The 25,140-nt window shown below is 42.5% G+C and overlaps 2 protein-coding genes and 1 long non-coding RNA gene across 12 annotated transcripts in view; 2 read left to right on the plus strand and 1 right to left on the minus strand.

Annotated features, from left to right (window-relative positions):
• Window positions 1-25,140, plus strand: part of Sply (Sphingosine-1-phosphate lyase) — a 707,429-nt gene that overhangs the window by 519,799 nt on the left and 162,490 nt on the right. For 8 of the 9 annotated variants that reach the window (XM_075884541.1, XM_075884540.1, XM_075884536.1 and 5 more), the window contains one exon: window positions 12,878-13,024. The exons of the other annotated variant lie outside the window; for it this stretch is intronic. In XM_075884541.1, the coding sequence (XP_075740656.1) occupies window positions 12,878-13,024 (147 nt within the window). The remainder of the gene's footprint in view (window positions 1-12,877; window positions 13,025-25,140) is intronic. 9 annotated transcript variants of the gene reach the window in all.
• LOC142786857 (uncharacterized) lies at window positions 18,800-20,645 on the plus strand. The gene is made up of 2 exons (XR_012889188.1): window positions 18,800-19,640; window positions 20,475-20,645. It is a non-coding gene; the product is annotated as an uncharacterized LOC142786857 (long non-coding RNA).
• Window positions 21,382-25,140, minus strand: part of LOC119162974 (THAP domain-containing protein 2-like) — a 187,677-nt gene continuing 183,918 nt past the window's right edge. For both annotated transcript variants that reach the window (XM_075884550.1, XM_075884547.1), the window contains one exon: window positions 21,382-21,839. Coding sequence is in view for 1 of the 2 variants with exons in the window: in XM_075884547.1 (XP_075740662.1) it covers window positions 21,751-21,839 (89 nt within the window). In the remaining variant the exon portion in view is untranslated. The remainder of the gene's footprint in view (window positions 21,840-25,140) is intronic.

Here is a 25,140-nt window from a genome sequence, read left to right on the forward strand (position 1 = left end):
GCAAAAGAAGTTAAAAGTTTATGCAATTACTAATCGCTTCATGGCCAAAAATTCGTTCCAGAGCACGGAATTTTTAGAGTAGCCCCACCCAAGTTTAAGTGCATTTTCAATAGACATCAAAATCTTGTATTATTCTCTTTCTCGTGATGCTTTGTATTCATGTGTAGAAGAATGTATCGGTCAGCTGGGTGATATAACTTTCCAAAATGCAATTGGAGTTAGTGTCAGTGGTTTTCTTGATCGGCTAGCTATCTTTCTGACCTCCACGTATGTAGAATGGAATGGTGATGTGTATGAAAACAGTGGTGTGTCCATAGGATCATCGATTGCTCCGGTTCTGAGCGATCTGTTGTTAGCTAAGTTCGACAGGGACTTGAAAGAGGGCTGAGCTGTGACCATGTCGTGAGGATTTTCAGGTTCGTCAATGACTACCTGGTAGTTTTCAAGCGTGATTCAGCCAGCATAAGTGAGGTTTCATCAAGTGTATTAGCTGCTTTTAGTGAGTACTTAAGTCTTCTCGTCCTGACACCTGAAGTGCCAACAAACAATTCCATTCGCTTCTTAGACATGACTCATGTTTAGCGCAAACCACGCATGCTGGATGTATGAGCCTAGGGCTAAGAAACCATTTTTTTTCCTTTTGAATCAGCACACATAAGCTGGTAAAGAAAGGCATAGTGAACTCTTGCTTCACTAGCACCCTAGACAGATCCTGCTCTCACGTGATAAACACAAATTGTCAGAATCAAGTGGATCGTCTAAAAGAAGCTGGCTATCTGAATTCGCTTCTCGTTTCTGTGGCGAAAAATGTATAAAAAAGAAAGTCCACAAGTGGAGAGAGTGCTGATCGCAGGGACAAAGGCAAACGCGACAAATTCGCGGTGATCCCTTACATGCACTAGTTATCGCGCCGGATAAAAAAAAGGTCAGCCAACGCCTAGGCGTGCAGGTTGTTTTTTTCAGCCTCACACAAACTTTCCCAGCTCGCCAAACTGACATGTGCAAACATTAGGCATAAACATTCCTGCAGTGTCAGGCACAAATCCTGGTTTGTTCGATTTGTCACGAATGTAGTATACAGGATTCCGCTATCATGTGGTGCGTGCTACATTGGGCAGACTGGAAGGTGCTTCAACGAGCGGCTGCACGAACACACACGCAATGTTCGCAATGGCAACGAGGGCTTCTTAACTCAGCATGTCAGCAAGTGTGGTTGCCATGCGCTGTTTAAAAATACAGTTGTATTGTACAGGCACAAAGATGATCACACGCTCATGATTGTTGAAGCAGAGAGAATGGCTCAAGAGCCTGACAACTGCGTGAGCTAACCATCGGTTGCCCTCCTAGATAAGGAGCTTCAATTTCTGGCCAATGGCGCGTGCATGTAATTTGTCTGTAATTCTGCCTCATGCTTTGCGTATATGAAGTCTGACGTTTTTTTCAAATGCTACTTTCCTTCTTTTCTTTCTTCTCTTTTTTTCCTGGTTGTCATATATATATGCAATGCGGGATAAATAAACCTTTCGTTGATAGTGTGCGCTTATCCCTATCTTTTTCCCGTCCATGTTTTCTACCGCGTAGTACACTTAGTAGATATATCACCAAATGGCCCAATCGTTCACTTTAGTTTGCCGTCACTCTCAACAATTATGTTCGGCAATTTTGTTGACCTAACATGTGGCAATGCCCTCGAAATTTTTTAGAAAGTCTGACATTTAAAAGTGCGGAAGAAAAAAATCTGAAAATTGAAAAATATTAAACTGGGTGCCGATTTCTCGATTTTTTCGCCTAAAATAACAGTGTCAAAACTGCAAAGTAATAATGTTTCTTCAAAGAATACTATTCTTTGTATGTGGCCTTGAAAGTTTTAGACCTACAGCTACAACAGTTTTTTCGCGGGATTTCATCGAAATCCCATTCTCGCTAAATTCGAAAGAAGCAGTAACAGCTCAGTGGACACTTGTGAATTTTTTTTTTAAGATGAAATTTTTTTGCGACGCCAAAAGTGGTTTTGTGGTCCTGGGAACTCTAAAAACAAAATATATTTTTTCTGACTAAATTAGAGGGGGTCGGCAGACATGCACTGACCACACAGCCAACTACTTGCTAAATTGTAGTACGTGTTAACCAGCAAGTACAAATTCGCATCTTCTGATGTACTCCATTGCCACTAGCAAAAAAATACCATGCTACAGAAAATATTGCCTGAAACACCCGATACAATGCCTTTTCTTTCTTTTCGCTGAAGCGATGAAAGACTCTGGCTATCTCGAATGACCGTTCAATAGCGCACGGTTGGAGATTCATCGTAATTACGTTTTAACAATTAGTATCTTTAAAGTGAATATATAATACTGAGCTATAATAGCGAAAGTTGGGATAGTTGGTGGTTCATGCTTGGGATGTAAAAACAGCGCAAAAAATATAGACAAGGACAGAGGAAGAGACGACACCGCGCTGAACTCGCAACTAAACTTTACTGTAAGACACACGCACATATACCATGCAGTCGACCCGATCGCATGGCGAACCAAAGGCGTCTGGGCAGCATAGCAAGCAAGGTACGAAACATGCCTAATCGTAGTGAACGGCAACACGTGTGTAACACACCCTCATACTTGCCGAAAACATACGCAACAGTCCATATCAAATAACACTTTAACATGGCAGCGCTGAACTGGGGTACCGAACCTCTTTTTCACTAAGGGCCACTGACGACTTACTTACACACCTTTCCCCCTCCCTTTCAATGAAAAAACTTCCATGACTTCCCTAGTGCACTTGTCCCGATGGTGAAACAAACAAGTGGCTTTATGTGCCATAGGTTGGCAGCCACACTCCCTACAATAAGCTGGCAAGTGCAACCCGCCAGCAGCCGTTAAAGAGGTTTAGTGTTCCTTTAGTCTCACGTTAATGCACCGCCCGGTTTTTCTTATATGAACCCCCCCCCTCCCCGCATAACAATGGCAACATATATATACAACACACGATTTACACTGAGCATACCAATTTTTTTCTCATCTCCGGACAGAACGAGCAGGTCTTTTGTAAACTCGAACTTTTTTTATGCACGCAGGAGCAAATAGAGGACAACTTCTTGGCAGCAGACAACACCACGCGTACCCCATACCTACTGGCCACATTTTTCAAGCAATGTGAAAACTTGTGCACGGAGGGTACCACAACCGGTTTCTTTTCATTGTGCACGCATTCTGTTCTCCTGTGTGTATCACTTACACTGTTGACCCACTTGATTAGCTTTTGACAACTCCTCAAGATTTTCGTATCAGGGTAACCTGCCAACTTCAGCCTCTCAACGCGTAGACTTTTTCAGGAGTGCGTCCCACAGCGCAGCATAAATAATGCCGGACTTAACTATCTTGGGATGGCCTGAGGTGAACGGCAACATACCCTTTACAGATCGGGGCTTGTACCGCCAACAAAAATGTTCCTCGTGAAACTGCAGTCTAATATCTAGAAACTGAAGCTATCCTTTTTCAGGCAGCTCGTAGGTGAACCTCAGCCCATGGCCAGAATCATTAAAAATGTTTAATATGTCAGCTGTCATGCTATGCTGAATGTTGGTTTTAAATACAATAGACATTTTTTTATTATTTTATTTTTTTCAGGGGTCCCTCCTAACAGAAGGGACATTACATGAGGGGGGGGGGGGCATACAAGAAATGGGAAAGGAATAGTTGGATGTGCAGCAAAACAAAAAACAAATTTTAGGACATAGCTGAAGCGACAGAAACAAACAAAACAAAAAAAGAAAAGGGGGGGGGTAACGGGTACATTTGTTTGTGGACTCTAGATAAAAACATTTTGCAGTGACAAAAGATACCACTTATAAGGTACAAAACATTGCCAAGTACACAAAATATACATACATGCCATACTAGGAAGATGACACTAGAAACCATTACACAAGAATTAGCATGGTAAGTCACACAGGAAAAAAAAATTATTACGGTTCAGTGATGGTTGACAGGGAATTTTTAAAGGCTTCTGCATCCTGAATGCTAACAATAGCATCCGGTAGGGCGTTCCATTCCTTAGCTGTCCGAATGAAGAAAGATTCGGCAAATGTAGTAATTTTGGGATGAGGGTAATGTACTTGCATAGTGTTGCAATAATGGGCAGAGAAATAGGGGCGTTGGGTGACGTAAATGCTGGATGGGGATGCGTGATAGAATTTGTGGAATAATACGAGCCGCGCAGTTTTTCGGCGTTGACTAAGAGGAATGAATGCGGCACGTTTTTTTAAGTCTGTTACACTGGTGAACGATGAGTAATCATAAAAGGCGAATCTGGCGGTGCGGTTTTGGATGAGATAATTCAATTTAAATTTCAATTTTAATTTTTGAGATTTATTTTTCTGTACATGCAACAGAAAAAACGAAGCAAAAGCAAAAGGCTACATAGCCTGACGGAGGCTTTTGCTCCGAAATACAGTCTGGCAAAATAAAATAAAATAAAAACTAAAAATAACATGTCATACACAACTTAGCCGCAATTAGAGAACATCATTATATACAGATACAATTTGCAAATTCTGATCACACATGTAACCATCACAAATATAAAGAAAGAACAGGACAGTAAATAGTAATGAAATACCTAAAAAAACATTGCAATATATACAATAAGTGAGGTAAGGAAAGCATCTGGAGACACATACATTCCTAAGCACCTTGAACAAACAATAAGCAAAAAAAAAAACAACAAAAGGACACAAATAGTGTACTCTAAGCAATTGGGACACAGAAAGTAAAAAATAATCCAAATTTCTGTATTAAGTGTATTCAATACAATTATAAAGGAGGAATTTCTTGAACTTATTTTTGGAAGTTTTCTTATTTAGGTCAAGTACGTCACCCAATTTGTTGAGGAGACTCGGTATTTGATAATCAATATGTTGTTGACCATAGGTTGTTCTAGTTTTCGGTGTTCTTATACTATGTGTACGGAGATAGTACTCAGCACATCGAGAAGAATCGTACATGTGGTATAGTTTATTATTTTGGATATACAATAATAACTTATAATAATATATTTGGTTTGCTTGTAATATGAGATATTTAGGGAATAACGGACGTGCGCTAAGACCTTGTGGCATACCGTAATATCCCTCGAATAGTCTTAGTACCTTCTTTTGTAGTGTAAGTAATGTTTTATAGTTTTGAGCCGTCGTTGTTCCCCAACATAAGACACAATAACTTAACCTGGAATATATCAGTGTATAATATAACGCTTTCTTTAGCCAAAGTGGTAATAACGGACATAGTTTGTACATACATCTAACGCTTCTACTTAGATCTGCTGCCAATTTATTTATATGTTCATTCCAGGAAAGGTCTTCCTGGAACCACACACCCAAGAATTTCTGTACCTTGACTTGTTCTAAAGTCTGACCCTCAAAGGAGACACTTAGACTTATATTCCGTGGCTTATTAATGGGTGCAAACAATATATATTTAGTTTTACTTACGTTTAGCCGCAACTTGTTTAGTTTAATCCAGGAAGACAACTTATTTAGATATGTGTTTACAGACTTTTCAAGTTGAGAGATCGATGAACCAGCAAAAAATATATTGGTGTCGTCAGCATACATGATTAACTTAGGAGAATCCGGAATGCTACACAAGTTATTTACATAAACTATAAACAACAGAGGACCAAGTATCGATCCTTGTGGGACACCTTTGTTGACCCTCGCACGGGGAGATGTCTCTTGATTAATAGCGACATACTGATAGCGGTCTGTTAAGTAATTTTGAATTAACCTATTGGCAACGCCACGGACACCGTAGTTATTAAGTTTTTCTAAAAGAACACTGTGGTGCACGGTGTCGAATGCTTTGCGGAAGTCAACAAAAAGACCAAGAGTATATAGCTTTTTCTCAAAATTGGTTAGTATCTCGTTTTTAATATTGAGTAATGCAAGCTCGGTGGATTTACATTTTTGAAAGCCAAATCGGGCATCAGTTATTACATTGTACTTCGCAAAAAATTTTTGTAATCTAATATTAATAGCGCTTTCAAAAACTTTTGACAGAATCGGAAGTACCGATATCGGTCGGTAGTTTCCAATCTCTTGGTCATTACCACCCTTGAAAACCGGACATACGCGAGCTATTTTTAATTCATCGGGAAATACGCCGGTAACAAGAGTTAAATTAATAATATGTGACAACGCAGGTGATATAACATCAGCGACGTATTTTATTGGTATAGCTTTAATATCATCGTAACCTGCTGCACAATTGTTTTTTATCTTTGTTATTAATTCTTCGGTTTCATGACATGAGACAGTGTGCAGAACTATAGAGTTAGATAAGCGACGGTCATTTACAGGCAGTTGTGTATCCTCGTCATACCCCGCATCATCGAAATCACAACTTTTTATGAAGTAGTTATTCATTGCCGTTGCCACCTCTCGGTTACCAAGGCCACTAGAGTTTTCCAAAACCCTAGGAATGTGGCTTTGTTTTATTTGACCAGAAAGATTTCTAACCTCGCTCCAAATTTTGCTCGGATTATCACTTATTCTACTAAATAAATTCTCATAATACCTGAATTTAGCACGCCTTATTTCACCATTTAGATGGTTTCTGTATTTTTTGAACTTACTGAGTAATTTGATATCTCGTGTCTTTATAAACGCATGGTACATGTTGTTCTTCTTTGTAATTTTTTTAAATAGCGCATTACTTATCCAAGGTTTCCTAATTTTCTGGCGTTTTGCGTTCTTCACAGACACCGGGAAAGCTTCATCATAACATTTTATGAGTTTATTAGTGAATAGCTTGTATGCCAAGTTAGCATCCCTTTCTTGTAACACGTGGTTCCAGTGTGTTGCAATAACACGATACCGGAAGATTCCAAGCGTGTCAACGTTAATCTGACGAGACCAAACTTTTTTATTGCTTTTGCAAGTACCATTGGAAGAAGGAATGGTGCAAAAGATTGGTAGATGATCGCTTATATCTACTGCCAGCGATCCAGCAACGCAAGACGTTGGGAGTGTGTTCGTCAAACATATATCAAGTAGTGTCGCAGTCTCTGCAGTTAGGCGGGTTGCCTTAGAAATTACGTTATTACAGGCAAAGGAATTTGCCAGCGCTATTAACTGCCGTGAAGTTGCATCCTGAGAAAGCATATCGATGTTTACATCGCCCATTATCACAAATGGAAAGCCAGTACGACACAAGTACTCAAAAACGTCTTCAATGAGTGAAATGAACTTTGTTTTACACCCCGAGGGTGGTCTGTAAACGATCACAGCGAATGCTTTTTCTAAGCGAACCATGAGGCACTCTACAACTTCATTAACCAGGGAAAATTGGGGGACAACTTCATGCCTAATGCTGGTGTGGGTCTCAAATAGCTGCGGCATACTCCAATTTTGGGCGTATTATTGTGGTGAAAGCTAATATTTTTAAGTGCTGGGAGCAAACTTCAGGGTTCTTTGGATATAACCAAAAGATCTACTAGCTGTTGAAATGACGTGATTGATATGGAGGGTCCATGATAGGTCACTTGAGATATGTATTCCAAGGTATTTATATGAGTTAGTCGGTTGTAGAAAACTGTTATGAAGAGCGTAGTTGTACTTAACGGTTTAGTACATCTGTGAAAAGACACTGATCTACATTTAAAAATGTTTTAAACTCATCTGCCACTTGCGGCACCAATTTTGAACGGCTGTTAGGTTTGCTTGTAAAGCTATTTTATCTTCATGACTAGTGATTATTGCATAAATAACGCAATCGTCGGCGAATAATCTTATATTGTTAGTAATACAGTGTGGAAGGTCGTTGATGTAAATCAGGAAAAGCAGGGGGCCAAGCACTGTTCCCTAGAAAACACCGGGGAGGACGGGAGAGATTTGAAACCTAGCTGTATTTATGACGACGAACTGTTTTCTGTCAGTGAAAAAGTTATTAATCCAGGACAAGACAAATGGGTAGAGATTAAGGAAAGAAAGTTTGGTCATAAGGTGGTGGTGAGGAACTTTATCAAAAGCCTTTTCAAAGTCAAGAAATATGGCATCAGTTTGGATGTTCCGGTCAAGATCTATGTGCAAGTCATGGATGAAGTTGCATTTCACACGACAGGCCTTTTCGAAAACCATGTTGGGAAGGGTGAATGAAGTTGTGCTGTTCGAGGTGATTGATGATGTTGGTAAATAAAATGTGCTCCATAATTTTGGATGGGACACTTGTAAGCGATATGGGCCGGTAGTTATATGGGGATGCTTTGTTGCCATTTTTGAACAAAGGAGTGATTTTACCGAGTTTCCAATCACTTGGCACCTGTTCCTGTGAAAGTGATTGAGAGAAGAGCAGCTGAAATGCTGCGCTAATTATCAATAGTGTATTCTTTAATATTTTGCTGTTGATGTTATCAATTCTACTTGAAGATGAGAGTTTCATTTTTCTAATTACGTTACTTATTTCATTTGCAGATATTTTAATTGGCTTGCTTATAATAGACTCAAGGTTCTCTCCGGAGTTCGCAAAAAAGCTATGTTCACGCGTGAAAACAGAACAAAAGGTGTGGTTTAAGGAATTGGCCGAATCTACGTCACTGAGCGGTTTGTCATTAGTACCGGATAAGGTTATGGGCGAGATGTTTCTTGGGTTTATTGTTTACCAGAATTTCTTAGGGTTATTTTTGAGCATGTCTGGTAGTGTTATTTGAAAAAAATCACGTTTCGTGTTTTGAATGTTAATCGAGAGGCATCGCACAGTCGGAATATTCTTTCCATAAGGATGGTTGGTTTTGTTTTTTGGCACGTCTGAACAGGCATTTTTTCCGGTTTATCAGTTTTTTAATCGCGTTGTTAAACCAAGGGGTGGATGTTTTGTTTTTAATTTTTATGCTTAGTATATATGCATCAGTTAGTTGTTTTAGTTTTTTGACTAATAGCTTTCAATTGCTTTCTATGGTGCGCTTGTTGAATCCCTGTTCGTATGAAATGTAAAATTGTTCAAGTTCGGTGTTAATCTTTTCATAATTGCCACAACCGTAGAGTTTTATCTGCTTTGGTTTATGCTTATTTTCTGGAAAAGTAAAACTGAAAGAGGCAAAAATATTTTTGCGATCACTTATTTTTTTGAGGTAATGGAGAGAATGCAGGCTACTTGGATCTGACATTAGAATAAGGTCTAATATATTAGAGCTGTGTAATGTTTCTCTGGTGGCATGGGTTATGACTTGTGTTAGTTGGTAGTTTTCTAAACAGGCTACGAAATCGCCGCATTCACTGCTGCGAAGGGAAACGTTGTTTGACCATTCTATGGACAGATAATTGAAGTCCCCGCAAATTATAAACTTTGCAGGGGGATACATTTTGTGTAGTTTGTTGAGGGTGTCGTTAAAGTTGATGTTAAAGTTGGGCTCTGATTTGGGGGGGTGGTAACAGACACCTAGTACTTGATCAGCCCATGGGAACTTTCGCAAGCTACCCAAAGGGCTTCCAGTGGACTGGTAATGCCAATAATGAAGTGACAAATTGTATGTTTAACGGCGATGAGCACGCCACCACCTCGACCGGATAAAGGGTCCTGGCGATGCAATGCAAAATTGGTTAGGTAAGAAAGAACTTCAGAATCTTTGGTGGAAGGTGAAAGCCATGTTTCTGTCACCATCACGACGTCACAATCAGATGATTCAATTATGGTGCACATTTTGTCGCGTTTTGGCATGAGACTTCTTATGTTTGTGTTGAGAATAGAAAAGGTGACGTCATTTGCATGTTTAGCGGGGTGATTCTGAATATGGCGAGAGGGTGAGGTAACTGGCGATACATTTCCTGGGTTGTGAAATTGCTAGCTGTCGCATGGAAAAATTTGTTTGACTTCTTTTCGGGTTGCATTATAGTGGTACGATTTTTTTTTCCGATAACTACCTCTTGTAACGAAGCTTGAAGGGGTCGCCGTGCTCACGGGTGAAGCGTAGAAGCTCTCTCTGGGCTGTGCGGGTATCGAAACAATAATCCTGACCTACACTGTACGTGCGTATCTTTCAGTTTAAAACCGTTAGATAAGATTGCTTCTTTTATTTTGAACTGGGAGAGGTTAACAATTACCGGGCGTGGTTTTTCCGGTTGACGTTTTCCGATTCTGTGCGCTCTTTTAATATTGTTTGGCACAAGGTTAATTTTGATGTGCTTCTTGCAAATTTCAGCAACAAACCCTTCACTGTCTGCCCAAGTTTCTTCTTCTGTTTCGGGGATTTCATAGAAAAGAAGATTGCACCGACGCGACCTATCTTCGGCATCGTTCAGCCTGCCCTCCATGTTGGAGAGATGGATTGTTACGTCGGTTGACGATTTTCTTAAAGATCCTACGCTGGAAAGAAGTTCCCGAATAGATGCACACATTTCTTCATATTTTGTGATACGAGTTGCAAGGTCTATTAATGTTTCTTTGGTTGCTGTTAGTCATTCATATATTGTTTTCAGTTCGGAAAGAATTTGAGCCTGGCCTTCGTCTAGTTTTGTTAGAAGTGCCTGGATAGTTTGGTCGGTTTGACTGTTTGTGCCACGCGTGGTAGGGCCTGGATTAAGCTCTATGTCACCTGATAACAGTAGCAGTTTTAAGACAATGTTCACACATGTAAAGATATTCATAACAAAACACAAGAAATACTGTGGGCATGGCAGTTGTAGCAAAAAACAGTTGCTAGTTTTTTTTTTTTTGCATGAAGGGAGTTGGGCGAACGTACCTGAACAATAAATGCGAAGGGCGTGAAGGGATACTGCATGTCGGCACAACTGTCAAGCCCACCAGAAATCATCAACATACAGAAAAATGTAGCAGGACATATTGATCAATTTATCGGCAACAGACCTGTTGACTTGTCCCAGAAAAATATTACTTAAAATTGGTGCCACTCTAGATTTCATGTTAACACCAGACTTTTGGACATAAAAGCCCCCCTTCCACTACACACACATTGACCGCAAGTAAAACGTCAGCAATTCCAGAAAGCTTTCCAAGGAAACGGTGCAACTGTTAACAAACTTAACTTCATTATTGTCCTCAACCACACATGATTTAACACTCTGCAGAAGTTCATCATGCGGTAAGGAGTAAAACATGTCTTCAATGTCGATGCTGAAAGCCGAACAAGAACCCGGGTTATATATATTGAGAAAATCCACTATACCTTCAGAGTTCTTTACTACAAAAGGGTCGACTACATTGAGGGCTTCCAGGTGCATCTGCAAGTAAGTCGACATATCAGACAGCCAAGTTCCTTGTTCTGATATAATGGCTCTGAACGGGGAATTAAGTTTATGGGTTCTCACTCAGAAAAAAACTTGCAAGTTTAATTCTTTTGCCTTTTTTACTCTACTGACTAGACGGGACAGATTCCTATCTTGCAGCATAGCAATCAATAGCCTGCTGTTTCACCTTCCCTGATTTAACGTCCTCTCTTTTGAAACTCTTCAATATGGCTGTCTCAGATTTTTCATTGAAAATGCCCTCTTTCATGACCACAAACATTTCTTCCTTATCCGACAAATAAACCCTAAGCCCATTCCCCTCCGAAAATTCTACGACCAACATGTCAGGGGAGAGCCCTCGCCTAGCCAACGACGTTTGAGTGCACACATCGATACAATCAGACACGCACCTTATTAGCTCGCCTTCAGGCACATACTGAGAAATGTTCCTTGAAAAAGCTACCTTTTCCGCCGGTGGAACATTAGGTTCAAACGCGAACTTGGGTCCCAGTTTTAAAACCTTGTTAACGTCCTCCGGGATAGAACAATCACCAAGAAGGGGCACTTCACCTTGGGTCAGTCCTTTCTTTTTCCTGGTTGGAAGTGTCAGTCGTACCTTGCCCCAAAGGAACTCGGTGACTCCCTTGGTCGTCTTCCTGCATTCTTTCAGGCGATGCTGTTGGCTGTATGTTGGCTCAGTGGAGCAAGCTGCCACCAAATAATCTTGGAAAAAACGTACTTGCCTTCACCACTCAGAGCACAAAATGCAACGCATCCTCCTGGCGTGTCCCACCGAAGGTTTGAAGAACCCGCACATCCCTTGTAGTGCCGGAGGGCACAAGCCCTTTTTTATATACCAAGAGCATACTCTTGCTCTGCACACACACACGACTATGGTAGAAACCAAGGAGGCCGGGTCATCGTAAAGAACGTTGGGATAGAGAGAAGAGCCCGATGCTCAAGAAATAAATTGCAATAATAGCAAAAGGTGGGCTAGTTGGTGGTTTATGCTTGGGATGTCATCTCTTCCTCTGTCCTTGTCTATATTTTTTGCGCTGTTTTTACATCTCAAGTATAGTACTGAGGTTTGACATTACTATTTTGCTGTGACTGCTATTTTTGGTAAACTATTGCATTCAGTGGGAGCTGCTGTTCATGTTCAAGAGCGCTCTTTCTCTTTAAGTGGTGGCACCAATGTGTGACACTTTCATGAAAAAAAAAACAGAAAGAATCCTGGACTTTCTCGGAATATGGACTAAATGCTCTGTGATATTGTTGTCAGTGGCTGAATTTCTTGTGATCGTTACGGCCTCCATCAATGCTGCACAGCTGTGGTGGTTGAATTTCTTTCGAATACTCTGCAGCACCTAAACTCCGGTGTGGTTATGTTTTTATGAGCAGTAACCTGTGACTTAGTAGTTTTAGAGGTAAAATAGCATTCTCAGCTATGCAAGCCTTTGTGCATCAAAAATTGCTATAGTATTTGTGAAAGCTTTTGTTATTGCAAACAGCACTACCTGAAGCATGGGGCAGTGTCTGTCCTGTGATGAATATGTGGCCGTCAGATGGCGATGTTTGTGAGTGATTCTCTGGAACCTGTGCTGATCAGCAGAGTGCTTCTTCTCTCTTCTACATCAGCTGGGACTCCGCTATGGCATCCCTGTTCATGTGGACGCCTGCCTTGGAGGCTTCCTGGTGCCTTTCATGGATGATGCTGGATTCCCGCTGCCACCTTTTGACTTTCGTCTCGAGGGTGTCACCAGCATATCAGCAGACACACATAAGGTGGCGCAACTTAGCTTTCTTTGTTGTCATGGTATGCAAGGAGAATTTACTTTAGCGTGCCATAGTAGCTGGTAGCATTGCATTGTGAGTGATCCTGGGGGGTTATTTTCATGGTTGTCTGTGTCTATTGATTTAGGGGCACTTCAGTGGTCAACAGTAATCTGGAGGCATGCCACTATATTAATCGCTTATTAAAACATGCTGTTGGGCTAGTTGGGAACTCATCTTATTGTAAGTAATTTAGTGCAACTTCTTAAATCCCTTAAAACACATGCCCCATACAGTGCTTACTACCTACTGTTTATTGTGCGTGACTGACCATCCTATAACCACCCAGGATAATGTGCAAAAGCAGTGAACAACAGCGATGCGCATGTGTAAATATTCAGAAAGAGCCAGCCCAATAAAGAGAAAACAGATAAACCATCTAGGAGGAATAACATCTTGCTTAGCGGGAAAAAAAACATTTTCTTTCGATGCAAAAGCATGGATGGATTGCTAACTCAGTGATCCTTAATTTTTTTCTATAAAGGATGTTTCCTATGATACATATGCAAATGATTTCACACTTTTTTTGAGAGCCTGCTTGTCTGTTAACCATGGTTCGCAATCGCATGCTGCAGCATGTGCCACAAGATGTACGTACTTAATCCTATTTTCTCTTAATTTTTTGTGCACATTCTCGTAGCCTGTAATTTATGCATTTCTTGGTTTTACCGACATACACTTTTTCGCATGTTAAAGGTACACAGTATACGACCCCCCCCCCCCCCCCCATGCAGCACGTAACGAAAGCATTCTGGTGTTTTTTCTGGCAACCATGTCTCTTGCGAGTGCATATGCGTGGACACAAATTGGTGAGTTTTTTTTTTTTTTTTTTTGTTTTGAAAGACCAGCGGCACACATAGTCCAATTTATCACTGCAAGATAGTGCACCTAGCTGGTTTATTTGTTTTCTTTGTTTTTTTTGTTCTTTTGTTGGGTGGTGGCTTGTTCTTACATCGCTTGTTTAATCTTTGCACAGGCACGTCATTGTTATTCATTGCTTTTGCACATCATCCTGTAAGTATATAGGGTTGTCAGTCACACACAATAAACAGTTGGTAGTGAGTGCTATGTGTTTCTTGAGTGGAAGCGTGTGTGAATGTGTAAGTGGTTTTAGGGATTACCAAGTTGCACTAAATACTTACATTATTGCCACGTGCACTTCTATCTTCAATTTTACTGTATTCGGCTTACACGAGCAAAGTCTGTCAGCAATGCTGGCTGCAGACCACGTCTCAGCGTTTTAGAAGCTTCATGACTGGTAGATCATTTTGTTAAGAGTGCGTGCAAGACGCAAACAGTAAAGCTTATTCCAGAGCTTGCACAACCACCAGTGATAAGGTTGGAAGGTTTTATTCATGATGTGTAAAAGATGCCACGTCTCAATGATGATCACTTTATCAATGGCTGATGCTCTGTTCGCTCTTATCATCGTACAGTGTATATTTCTCCAGTTCTCACTTTTCTTTGTCCTGGCCACAAGTTCGGCTCAATAGAGGGTTTCGTCTTCAAACCGCCGACTGCTCTTTTTGTCCAGGTCACGCCTCCGTGACATATAGTGAAGCACGGTGTGCTTTAAAATCCTTGAATACCCTTGAAAATTGAAAGTCTGTTTTCAAGGCCCTTAAAAGTCTTGAATTTTGGAACAGTCCGTACAGTGTATGTTGCTGTAGTTTTGACTTTTCCTTTTCCTGGCCACAAGTTCAGCCAAATAAAAGGTTTCGTCTCAAAACCGCTGACTGCTCCCTTTGTCCAGGTCATGACTCCGTGACATATAGTGAAGCAGGATGTGCACAGGTCTTTCAAATTCTTGAATATTCTTGAAAATGGAAAATCTGTTTTCAAGACCCTTTTAAGTAAAGACCTTGACTTTTGAACCAGTCCGTTCTGACTTTTCCTTTTCCCGGCCACAAGTTCGGCCAAATAGAGGGTTTTTTCTTGAAGCCGCCGACTGCTCTCTTTGTCCAGGTCATGATTTCGTAAGATATAGTCAAGCAGGCATGCACACAGGTTCTTTTTCAAAACCCTTGAATACCCTTGAAAATCGAAAATCTGTTTTCAAGGCCCTTAAAAACCTTTTGGAGCAGCCCTTGAAAAACCTTGAATTTCTTGACTGATAAATTTAAATTTGTATTTTTGGTAAAAATGGTTTTCGTTGATGAACTTTTGTTAATTGCTTGGGTTTTGAAATGCAGCCAGTAAATCGTACCAATTTTTATACCTATTGAGCCAACTCTCGTTAGGCAGCGGGTAACATTTTATGATGCGAGTCTCGAAGGCAGCGTTTACCGTACATGTTGTATCAATGGCGTAAAACGTCACCACCGATGCTACCAAAAGTAGTATTGGCTGCTAGCGCAGTCGCCCCGTAGCTATCGCATCGCTTCGTTCGACTTGTGCGCAGGCTCGGCCTATTCATGCTGTCGTGCTGCCAGCACTTTTCGGAATTAGCATGCCTTCTACGTGTTAGTGGAAGTGATGCGTTATTTGCAACAATGCCATGAAAAAGCAAATTTTGAGACTACATGGCTCTACTATGACGACTACAAGCACTAAATTATACTTGACATGACGAATTCGCATCGGATGAAGCTCAAGCTTTGCAGCAAAACTTTTAATGTGACTGCCATGGGCAAATCTGCTTTCAAGAGCCACACGAAGAGTGCCAAGCATATTGGCAGTCAAAATAGGGCAAGGGAGTGTGCTGAAAAGCTACCTGATGCCTGTGTTGACAGAGCAGTCCACTATAGCATCTCCATTGCAATCGCCAAGCCTAAACAATGCTTCTAAAAAGCACGAGCTTGTGACTGGTGCAGAAATTTTTTGAACTTTAAAAGTTGTCGCATCTCACTTCTCGTACTTGTCGTCAATGCAAGCAGGAGAGTTATTTCGGTGGATGTTCCCAGACAGTGAAGTGGCAAAGGCGTTTTCTTGTGGTGAGTAGAAATGTGCCAATGTGGCATGCAATGGTCTCAGGCCTTTCTTTCTTTCGGCTTTGCAGCGAGAGATACAGCAGTGTGAATTTTTCGTACTTTTTTATGAGTCTGTAAACGACTATCAACATAATAAGCAGATCAATGTGCACGTGAGGTGTTGAGACTCCGCTCAAAAAGTGACGACCAGGTATTACACCTCCATTTCTCTGGGACATTCTACAGCGGATGACATTCAGGGAGAGTTTCTAAGCTTGCTTGAGCCATTGCTCCTGGCAAAGATTCTCCTGACATCTACTGACGGTCCCAATGTCAATTTGAAGTTCTTTAAGCACTTGCAAGAACATTACAAAGTTCAATGTGTGGACTTATAGGCACTGAGGACAGCAGTGTCAACTGCTTCACACAAGTATGGAGCATACGTGGGAGCCCAGAAAAATCAGGACCGTGAAGCTTCAAAGCAGAGGAAGAAGCACTGCATAAAGGAAAAGGTTGATGCCATGAAAAGAAAGAAAAAAAAAATGCTAGAATCCACAATTAATGTTGCTTCTCCAGATGCCTATGCTGAAAAAGCAGAGGCAGAAAATGACGTAGCATACATTGGTAAATCAAATAAATTGAGAAAGGCTGCAAAGAAGAAGACTGGTGAGCTACACTTACTCCCTGTCCAAATTCAGCAAAGGCTACTGGAATTTCTGCATAATTGAAGTTTTTGCGCACACACACAAGGACACAGAAGAAGGGAACACAAGGACCAGCGCAGATAGTCCCTTCTTCTGTGTCCTTGTGTGTGTGCGCAAAAACTTCAATTATGCAGCAGTACCAACTAGCCCGTCTTTCCGTATTATTACTGGAATTTGCTTGAAGTGGGGAAGCATGAGAATTTTCGTGCTTTGTGCATTTGAAGCAATTTGCATTCATATATTTTCTTAAAACCTTCTTTATTTTTATTTCATGCAATACAAGAAGAATTGAATTGTGACATGTATAAGTGAGCAGCTATCACGAGCTGCTTCTGGGGGATTTTTGTGCCTTGTGCGTTCGAAAGAACATAGTGTGACATTAGGTAAACCTAAGTTTATTTTTGATGGTGCGCAATACAAGCAGAATAGCATTGTGATATTTTTAAGTAGGCTGCTATGTGGAGCTGTTTCCTGAAGATTTTTGAGCATTTGAAGCAATTTAAATTGGGATATTTGTTAAACTAAAAGTTATTTGTGTCCCTTTTCTTCGTCCTGTGAGTTTGTGTTCTGTTACCACCCATAATGTGTCACCAACTAGCCCAACTATCAGTCTTCGTAAAGCTACTTTTATTTATTTTTTATTGCATCCAACAGAAGCAGATTTGTTCAAGAGAGTTACTTGTTGGGCAAGCTGGTACATACTTAATTAACTACAAAAGCAGCCACAAAACCACAAAACATCGAAATCGAAAAAAGCAGAGCTACAGAAACAGAGACGTCAGTTGTTAGTGTCACGTCTCTGCTTTCTGTCTGTTTTTGCCACTTTGTTTTTTCCGTTTTCAATGTTTTGTGGCTTCTTTTGTAGTTAACTAACTAGATTTGTATTGTGATATACATTTTTTTTTTGTGCAATAAATGGTCAGACGTTTTGGAAGCATAGTTTCGAAATTTTCAACTTGGAAACAAATTATGGATGGTCTACATAAAGGGAACCATGATTGGATGCTGTTGTGTAGGGCTGGAGCATGACGAAGCCGGCGGCAGGCTGGTGGAGAGGCTGAGCAACCGGGGAGTGACGACACGCAGACAAACTTCTGCTTGGCTGACGAGAGAATGCTCTCCCGTGTTTATTGCCGCGGGTTTTCAAGAATTGGGAAGAAGGTGATTAGTCACATACACTGGTCACATGATGGCAGATACACACCGGGTTGGTTGCAGGGAACGGACTTGGTAAAGGCTCAGCTCCACCTAGGGGCATTTACAGGAAACTCCAAGGCCCGTATTCTGAAACGCTCCTTGCCTTGTACCGTTTCCTTACCTTACATGAGAAGCTCTTTATGCCTCCTTAGCTTAAGAAGCTCCTTGAGGGAGCAAGCATATTCTCAAAGCTTGCTTCAACATGCCTTTGCAAAGGGCCGCCTTAGTAAGGTAAGGCAAGTCGTCCACACGTCTGGGTTCGAGAGTACCTTGAAATACGGACAAAACATCCGTTTTTAAAATATAGTATGGAATATTTTCTATGCATTTCGTTAAATATAATGGATAAACTGCTTTTTTTTTTTTTCCGCAGTGTACTACAGATACTTGTTCATGTTTGAAAAAGCGTGGAAAAAACCCACAACCCACGCACACACACACACACAAAGAAGACAGGACGATGCACATGCTTTTGTTTTGGTTTTTTTTCGGGCTTTTTCTCTCGAGCTTGCATTATTAGTTGTCGTAAACAGTCGGAATATTTGAAGGTTGTCTATCCACCTTGCCATGACACAAGGAAGCTCGCTTTATTCGGCCAGTTTGTTTGACGAACTTGTGAACCAAGCACGAATAAACCACTTTTTCTTGCGCACAGCTGTCAAAAGGGATATTAGGACTTGCTTTGTGAACGCATCAAACAGGTTCCAGTGCGTCAGAGTCGTGAGCTTTCAAGCAAAGGTCACTCGCCCGACAGCTTATCATAAAAATCCGTAGAAAAACGAAAACGGATGGCACGTATAGTTGTGGTATGTACGATGGGCGTCATGTACAAGCTGTTTTTCTTGTCCACGGCCGGTCTAGAGGCATGTGCTAGAAAATAGCGAGCGCGTGCTTTCAGATCGGCCGTGGCTTGTCATGTTTAAAACAATTTATCGTGAGAATATGCCAGCTATGTTAGAGAAGAAAAGAGAGGTTTCGGCGATCTTCTCCTACTCAGCTGCACCTGTATTATTGTAGGAAAAACTCGAATAGCATGTAAAAAATCCCCATACATCAGAAGCCATCATTAGCTTTACGCAAACGAAAGCTGTCATTTTCATAAAGACCCTATGACAAATCTCTCGCATTTTTCTTTCTTTTTTGCAAAAAAAAAAATGCGTGAGGTGACACTGATCATTCTGTCTTTGCCGTCTCTGCATACCAGAAGGAACTTGGACAGCCGTCCGATCGCACTTGGGAAAACATGCTTGGGAAGCAATTTTTCACTGACAATGAAAAGGACGTGGTTACCGAGCTCGTGCATAAATACAGGTAATCGATAGAAAAATAAGAAATTGGACGCAGTGTCGCTGGGAAGAAAGAAAAAGGCATGGGAAGCATTGGCGGCCGATTTCAACAGTGCGGAAATTGTGAGACCGCGCACTGTTCCGTAGCTGCACAAGCTGTAGGATAATCTCAATCAGCGCTGGAAGAAAGAAAAGGCTAGGCAAATAAGGGATGCCATGGCCACTGGTAAAAAAAAAAAATCCTATATTAAAGTTTGTTCTTCTGTTCAAGAGGTGTCTAATGCAGGAGGTGGGCCGCCGTCAGAACCAGTGAACGAGCGGTCGTCCCATGATCGAAGCTGCGGTTTCACTCCTTTCGAAGCGAGTGGACAACCCTTACGACAGCGATCATTTACTGCCATCAGCACCCGCTGATAGCGTTGAGAATATCATCATTGCAATGATGCAGAACGACGTGGAAAGAGCAACAAGAGTGAGTTCACTATATGCACTACTACAGTTTGCATCCATCGTGAACTTTCTTACAGCGCAACACCAGAAAAAAATACAGGACAGGGAAAGAGTAGAACAGAAAGAAAAGAGGGCGCTGTCTTTTCTTTCTGTTCTACTCCTTCCCTGTCCTGTATTTTTTTTCTGGTGTTGCGCTGTAAGAAAGTTCACAATGAATCCTAACCAACTGGCCCGACTTACCGTCTTACTACAATACAGTTTGCATTCCTGCGGGACACTGTGAGGTTTCAGAAATAGTTTTGCATAGCCAGCTGTGCTTTGGCGTCTTGAGGAAGCTCTAACACTTCTGCACAACCAAAGAAGCATGCATTCAATGCGGACGTACCGCTGGAAAATACTTTACGTTTCCAGGCGTTTGTGGACGAGGCGACCCGTGCTCGCAAGAAGAGGCTTGTAGCCAGAAATATAGTTCACGGTGGGTTCATCCACCCTTTACGTAGGTTTGTGAATTTGTTTCTATGTGCTTGCATGCTTATATACACATGCAAATTGAAAATTTTCAGGAGCTTGAACTTCCCCACCACGTTTCATGCATAATTTTGACTCAAGTAATTACTTTCAACCTTTAGGCCACTACGCATTCTCCATGGCTTACTGCGTCCATCTTCAGCTTTAAGCATGCGAGCTTGCCCCATAATGTACAAACAGGAGACATTGGAGTTTAGAGATTTTTTACAGTATTATAGAGAAATATAAAACATCGCACTAGACAGACAATTTTGTAAAAAAAATTTTGTATTTCGTTTTTACATTTTCATTCTTTACATTTTTAATATTTACATTGTCATTTTTCTAGACCTCATCATTGAACTAAGCATCACGGGTTTTAATATGGATGCTATGAACATCTCATCTCCATTGCCTGCAAACCTTAATGAGCCCGAACATACTACAAGAAGCTCGCAGCAACGAAGCCCCCAGCAAACTCTGAGCACCACTACAGAAACGAAGTTATGAAGCGTGGAAACTTGGGCAAGTTGGTAGGACACTGTGGGACACTGTTTCTACATTCAGGTAGAATACACAGGACAGGAGACAGCAGCCAGCTGGCGTGCGCTTCTGTAGCAGTCACTGTCAACGAAGCTTGAGTCTCGGCTACAAGTGCTGCAGGAAGAGAGGTGCCAGAAACTAGCTGAGCATAATGCGAGAATGACGATGATGAAGGAGGAGCATAATTGGAAAAGGCTGCAGTATTCCAATGAGTAATAAAAGAGGATATCACAAGACAAGATGAAACTGCGTGTCCTCAAAGCCAAGCTCAAGGTGTTTTCAATGAGAGCCGATATTCTTGCCAAGCAGCTGGCTAGTGACGATATAGAGTACCTCCAAATAAATAAAGTATTGCATGGTTAGTCTGTGTTTTCATTGTTCTAAGCTGCAGTGCTCGAAAAGCGTCTGTCAATGAGGCGCCTTTGCAGCTGGTTGCCACATGCTGTGTCGGGTGGTGCGAGCCCTGGGTCACATGCATCGTCTTCTTCACCGACATTCAGCCAGAGGTCACGCAATTTAGACGCCACATTATGAAGTGCTGCACATGCTGTTATTATTGCACTGGTCCTCTTCTTTTGTTTGAATCTTTGTCGTCAAGCAGGCAAACTCTCTTTTCTATACCCCAAACCTTCTCTCGACGGTGTTTCGCATTTCGATTTGGCTCTTGTTGTTCCTGCGCAGAAACAAGCAATCTTACAACTCTATCAGTGAAATCAAGTCGGCTTGTGAGACCAAAGACTATTTTCGTAATTTTCCACTTAATTTATGCACACATGTGACGTACATTCTCATAAAAATTTAATGTTAACCGCTTTCACATTGTACACTTCGTAAAAGGCGTGGCGTCTTATTATTAACGTGCCGCCCATCGATTGGTTTGAACAAACCATTTCATTTAACTATATATTCTTCAATTTAAGCCTTGCATGCTTTCTGTGGTACCCACCATAACGTGCATGTACAACACACCATCAAACGACGCCAGGAATGTTGAAAAAGCGCATCGTGCCTTTTTTTTGCTGCAGTCTTGGGATTTGTCAGGGGTGGCATGAGGTATGGCAGACAAGCGTATCCCTGGTCGCTTAGAAGAACGCCAGATACAGCTCCATGCTCGTACGATGTCTTGACACGACTGCAAAAATGTGGCTGTCGTGAACAGACCCAGGCCAGCCTGCAACGATGTCAAAAAACTGCAGCTCGAGACCTGTCACAGCCTAGAACAAAAAATTTGTTCCATTTCATTAAAATTGCTTACCTCTACGCAAACAAAACTTCCAAAGAAAACAACGCAAACATGTGTGAAATGCACTAATTAGCTGTGAACGAGACCAAAACTTACCTGCACATTTATGGAAAATACGCCTTTTCGGTTTCGATAAACTTCTGTGTTGTCTCCGCTGGGACTGATGATTTGCACGTGCATGCAGTCTATGCAACCAGTCACGCCTAGAAAGCCACCAATATCGTAAAACCTTGTCTTCACGGATTTCACTTCTGCAGTGCTAGGTAGGTGCACGTATTTCGGGAAGAGTTGCACACAGATTTCTTGCGTTACTTCGCAGATGCTTCTGCTCACAAATGGCTGCGACATGTTGACGAGGTTCCCAACAACACACTGCATGGCACCGGTTGTGTAAAACCTCAGAGTGATCAGCAACTTTAGCAAAGGTGGGAGGGGCTCTCCTCGGTTATCATTACTCCGGTTGAGGTGCAGCTCTTCCAGTATGTGCATCACAGACTGCTTCGTGAAGCGATACCTCATCCGGAATTCTTCCTTGTTGTATAGATCTAGAGGGTTCAACTGATCCCTCAGGTTTCTGACTGATGGTGACGCGTAGCGATACAGATCACCAAACAAGAAATCCCTGGCTCGTACCACAAAATCAGCCAACGATGCACAGTTAGCCCTTCTGTTTTTTTCGACTGGCAGTGGCAGCGGAGCGCTGCGGTGCCTCCTTTCCCCCCTTTCGGAAGACCCGCGAGTACAGCAGAGAAGTGCCCTTTCAGGGCAAGGAGCGAGGTAAGAAGGCATGAAGGTTGCCCTGTTGCTACTTTCACTTGAGGGAGCACCAGGGAAGGCCTCAGGGAGGGAAACTTAGTAAGGAGCATTCCATAATGCGCGATAAGGTGCCCTTAAGAGTTGAGGCTCCCTTACTGAGGTAACGAGCGTTTCAGAATACGGCCCTAACCCACTGGTGTGTTACCGTGACACCAGGGGTCATGCGACACGTCTCCCCCTGGGAAAATTGCATCCTTGTACAATATACCAGTGAAAATGATGAATCTCAACCAACTAGCCCGGCAACGTGCCTTAGCAAATATACAATATAAAAAAGGTCCTGAATTATGTTAAATTGCTTATGACAATTTACACATTTCAATAAACAAAAATTAGCAGAAGTAGCTGTTGTAGCCGGCGAGCAAGGCAATGCTGGACTCAGTTGGTGGCGAAGGTTTAATGTGATAAGCAAGCGGCTCGCATGCCAATATAAGTACAGGCACATGACGTAGCCTGTGACGTCAGTACGGCGCGTCATACGTTGGCTACTACATCTTTTCCCCCTTTATTTAGCAGCATAGCCAAAACGTTCGGGAGGCTTTCGAATTCTTGTGCTTCGTCGCAAGTCAGGTGGCGCGACGTTTTCTTGGGAGCTGGCGTCAGGCGCCTGCTGTGATGGCAGTTCCGTCACGCTGGCTCGGTCAGGTGGCGGAAGTCGTTGCTCTGGTGCAGGCCCGTCTGGCGCCGATGCGGTGTCTCTGTCGCTTTGTGACGGAGTGGAACCCGGCTGTGCCATGCGGGTTTGCTCAGGAATCCACACGCTTCTGGGAAGAGGAGCAAGGCATGTGTTAGGAACAATATCGTCCGCATGCAGAAAGCACTCGTGGTCTTCGATTCGAACTATGTATGTTCCTTTGCTAACTCGTCGCACAACTGTTCCTTCCAACCAAAGTGGATCACTCGGTCTGTTTCCTCGCACACGAACGTTGTCGCCAACCTCGAACTCCCTCCATGAAGTATGGGTTTCCTGACTCTGTCTTCGAGCTATATTTGCTTCGGCACGTTTCGCTAGCTCCGGATGCAAGATGCTCAGCCTCGTGCGTGGCCTCCATGAAAGAAACAGTTCGGCTGGCGTCTTAACGGTCGTCGAACACGGTGTGTTTCGGTAGGTGAACAGGAACTGGTCTACCCGATGTTGCATCGTCCGAGTCACTCCCGTGTTCTGCTCGTCCCGTATATGTTTGATGAAGCTTCGCTTGACGGTCTGGACAAGCCTCTCCGCCGTGCCATTTGAAGCTGGGTGGTAAGGTGGTGTCTTGGTGTGCTGCACGGCATTGGAGTTGAGAAAATTTGTGAATTCAGCAGACACAAATTGCAGCCCATTGTCAGTCACAATTCTCTCGGGAAGCCCAAATGCAGCAAAAACAGTGCGGAGTTTTTCAACTGTCGCCTGTGCTGTAGTGGACTTCATGTGCAGAACATCCACCCACTTGGAGTGCGCATCGACAAGCACTAAAAACGAGTCGTTCTTGTAGTAGGCAAAATCCAGGTGAACTCTCTGCCACCTGCAGGTTGGCCATCCCCCCGATAACATCGGCACGTGGGGCACAGAGTTCTGCGTTAGTTGGCAAGTTGAACAACCTCTTACAGTTTCTTCAATGCGGTCGCACAACTTTGGCCACCACACATGGCTTCTTCATAGCATTTTCATGCGAGTGATGCCTGGATGCCCTTCATGCAAAAGCGATAAGACTTCAGATTGTACCGCTTCAGGTATAACAACCCGAGTTCCCCATGTTATGCAACCACAGTCTACCGACAGTTCGTCTTTCCGCGAGAAGAATGGGGCTACGTTGTCTTTTGACACGTACGATGGCCATCCATTCAAAACATACATCAGCACCTTAGACAAAACTGGGTCTTTTTGGGTTTCGTCACTGATCCTTTTCGCAGATAGTGGTACGGCTTCTACTGCTGAAAAGAAGGGAACGTAGTCGCTTTTGTCGGTGTCGTTCGGAAGCGGTAATCGCGATAACGCGTCCGCGTTTGCTACTTGGGCTCCCTTTCTGTACACCCATTTGTAGCGATATGCAGCTAGCACTAGCATCCAGCGCTGCATGCGTGCTGCTGCCATTTGCTGAATTGGCTTTGTTTGCCCCAGCAGTCCCTCCAGGGGAAGGTAATCGGAATAAATGGTGAATTCACAGCCGTAAAGATACTTGTGAAACCGTTTGATTCCGAAAATCACAGCCAACGCTTCCTTTTCTATGTGTGCGTAGCCACTTTCGGCCTTGCTCAAAGTGCGTGACGCATAAGCTATCGGCCTTTCTTCCCCGTTCACGACATGAAACAACACTGCGCCAACCCCGTAAGGAGAGGCGTCGCAGACTAATCCAAGAGGCTTCTTTGGGTCATAGAATGTTAGCACGCTCGCTTGCGTAAGGAGGCTCTTACTCTCCGCGAAGGCTTTTTC

This window comes from Rhipicephalus microplus, unplaced genomic scaffold, assembly GCF_043290135.1.
Source record: "Rhipicephalus microplus isolate Deutch F79 unplaced genomic scaffold, USDA_Rmic scaffold_34, whole genome shotgun sequence".
Taxonomy (NCBI): Eukaryota; Metazoa; Arthropoda; class Arachnida; order Ixodida; family Ixodidae; genus Rhipicephalus; species Rhipicephalus microplus.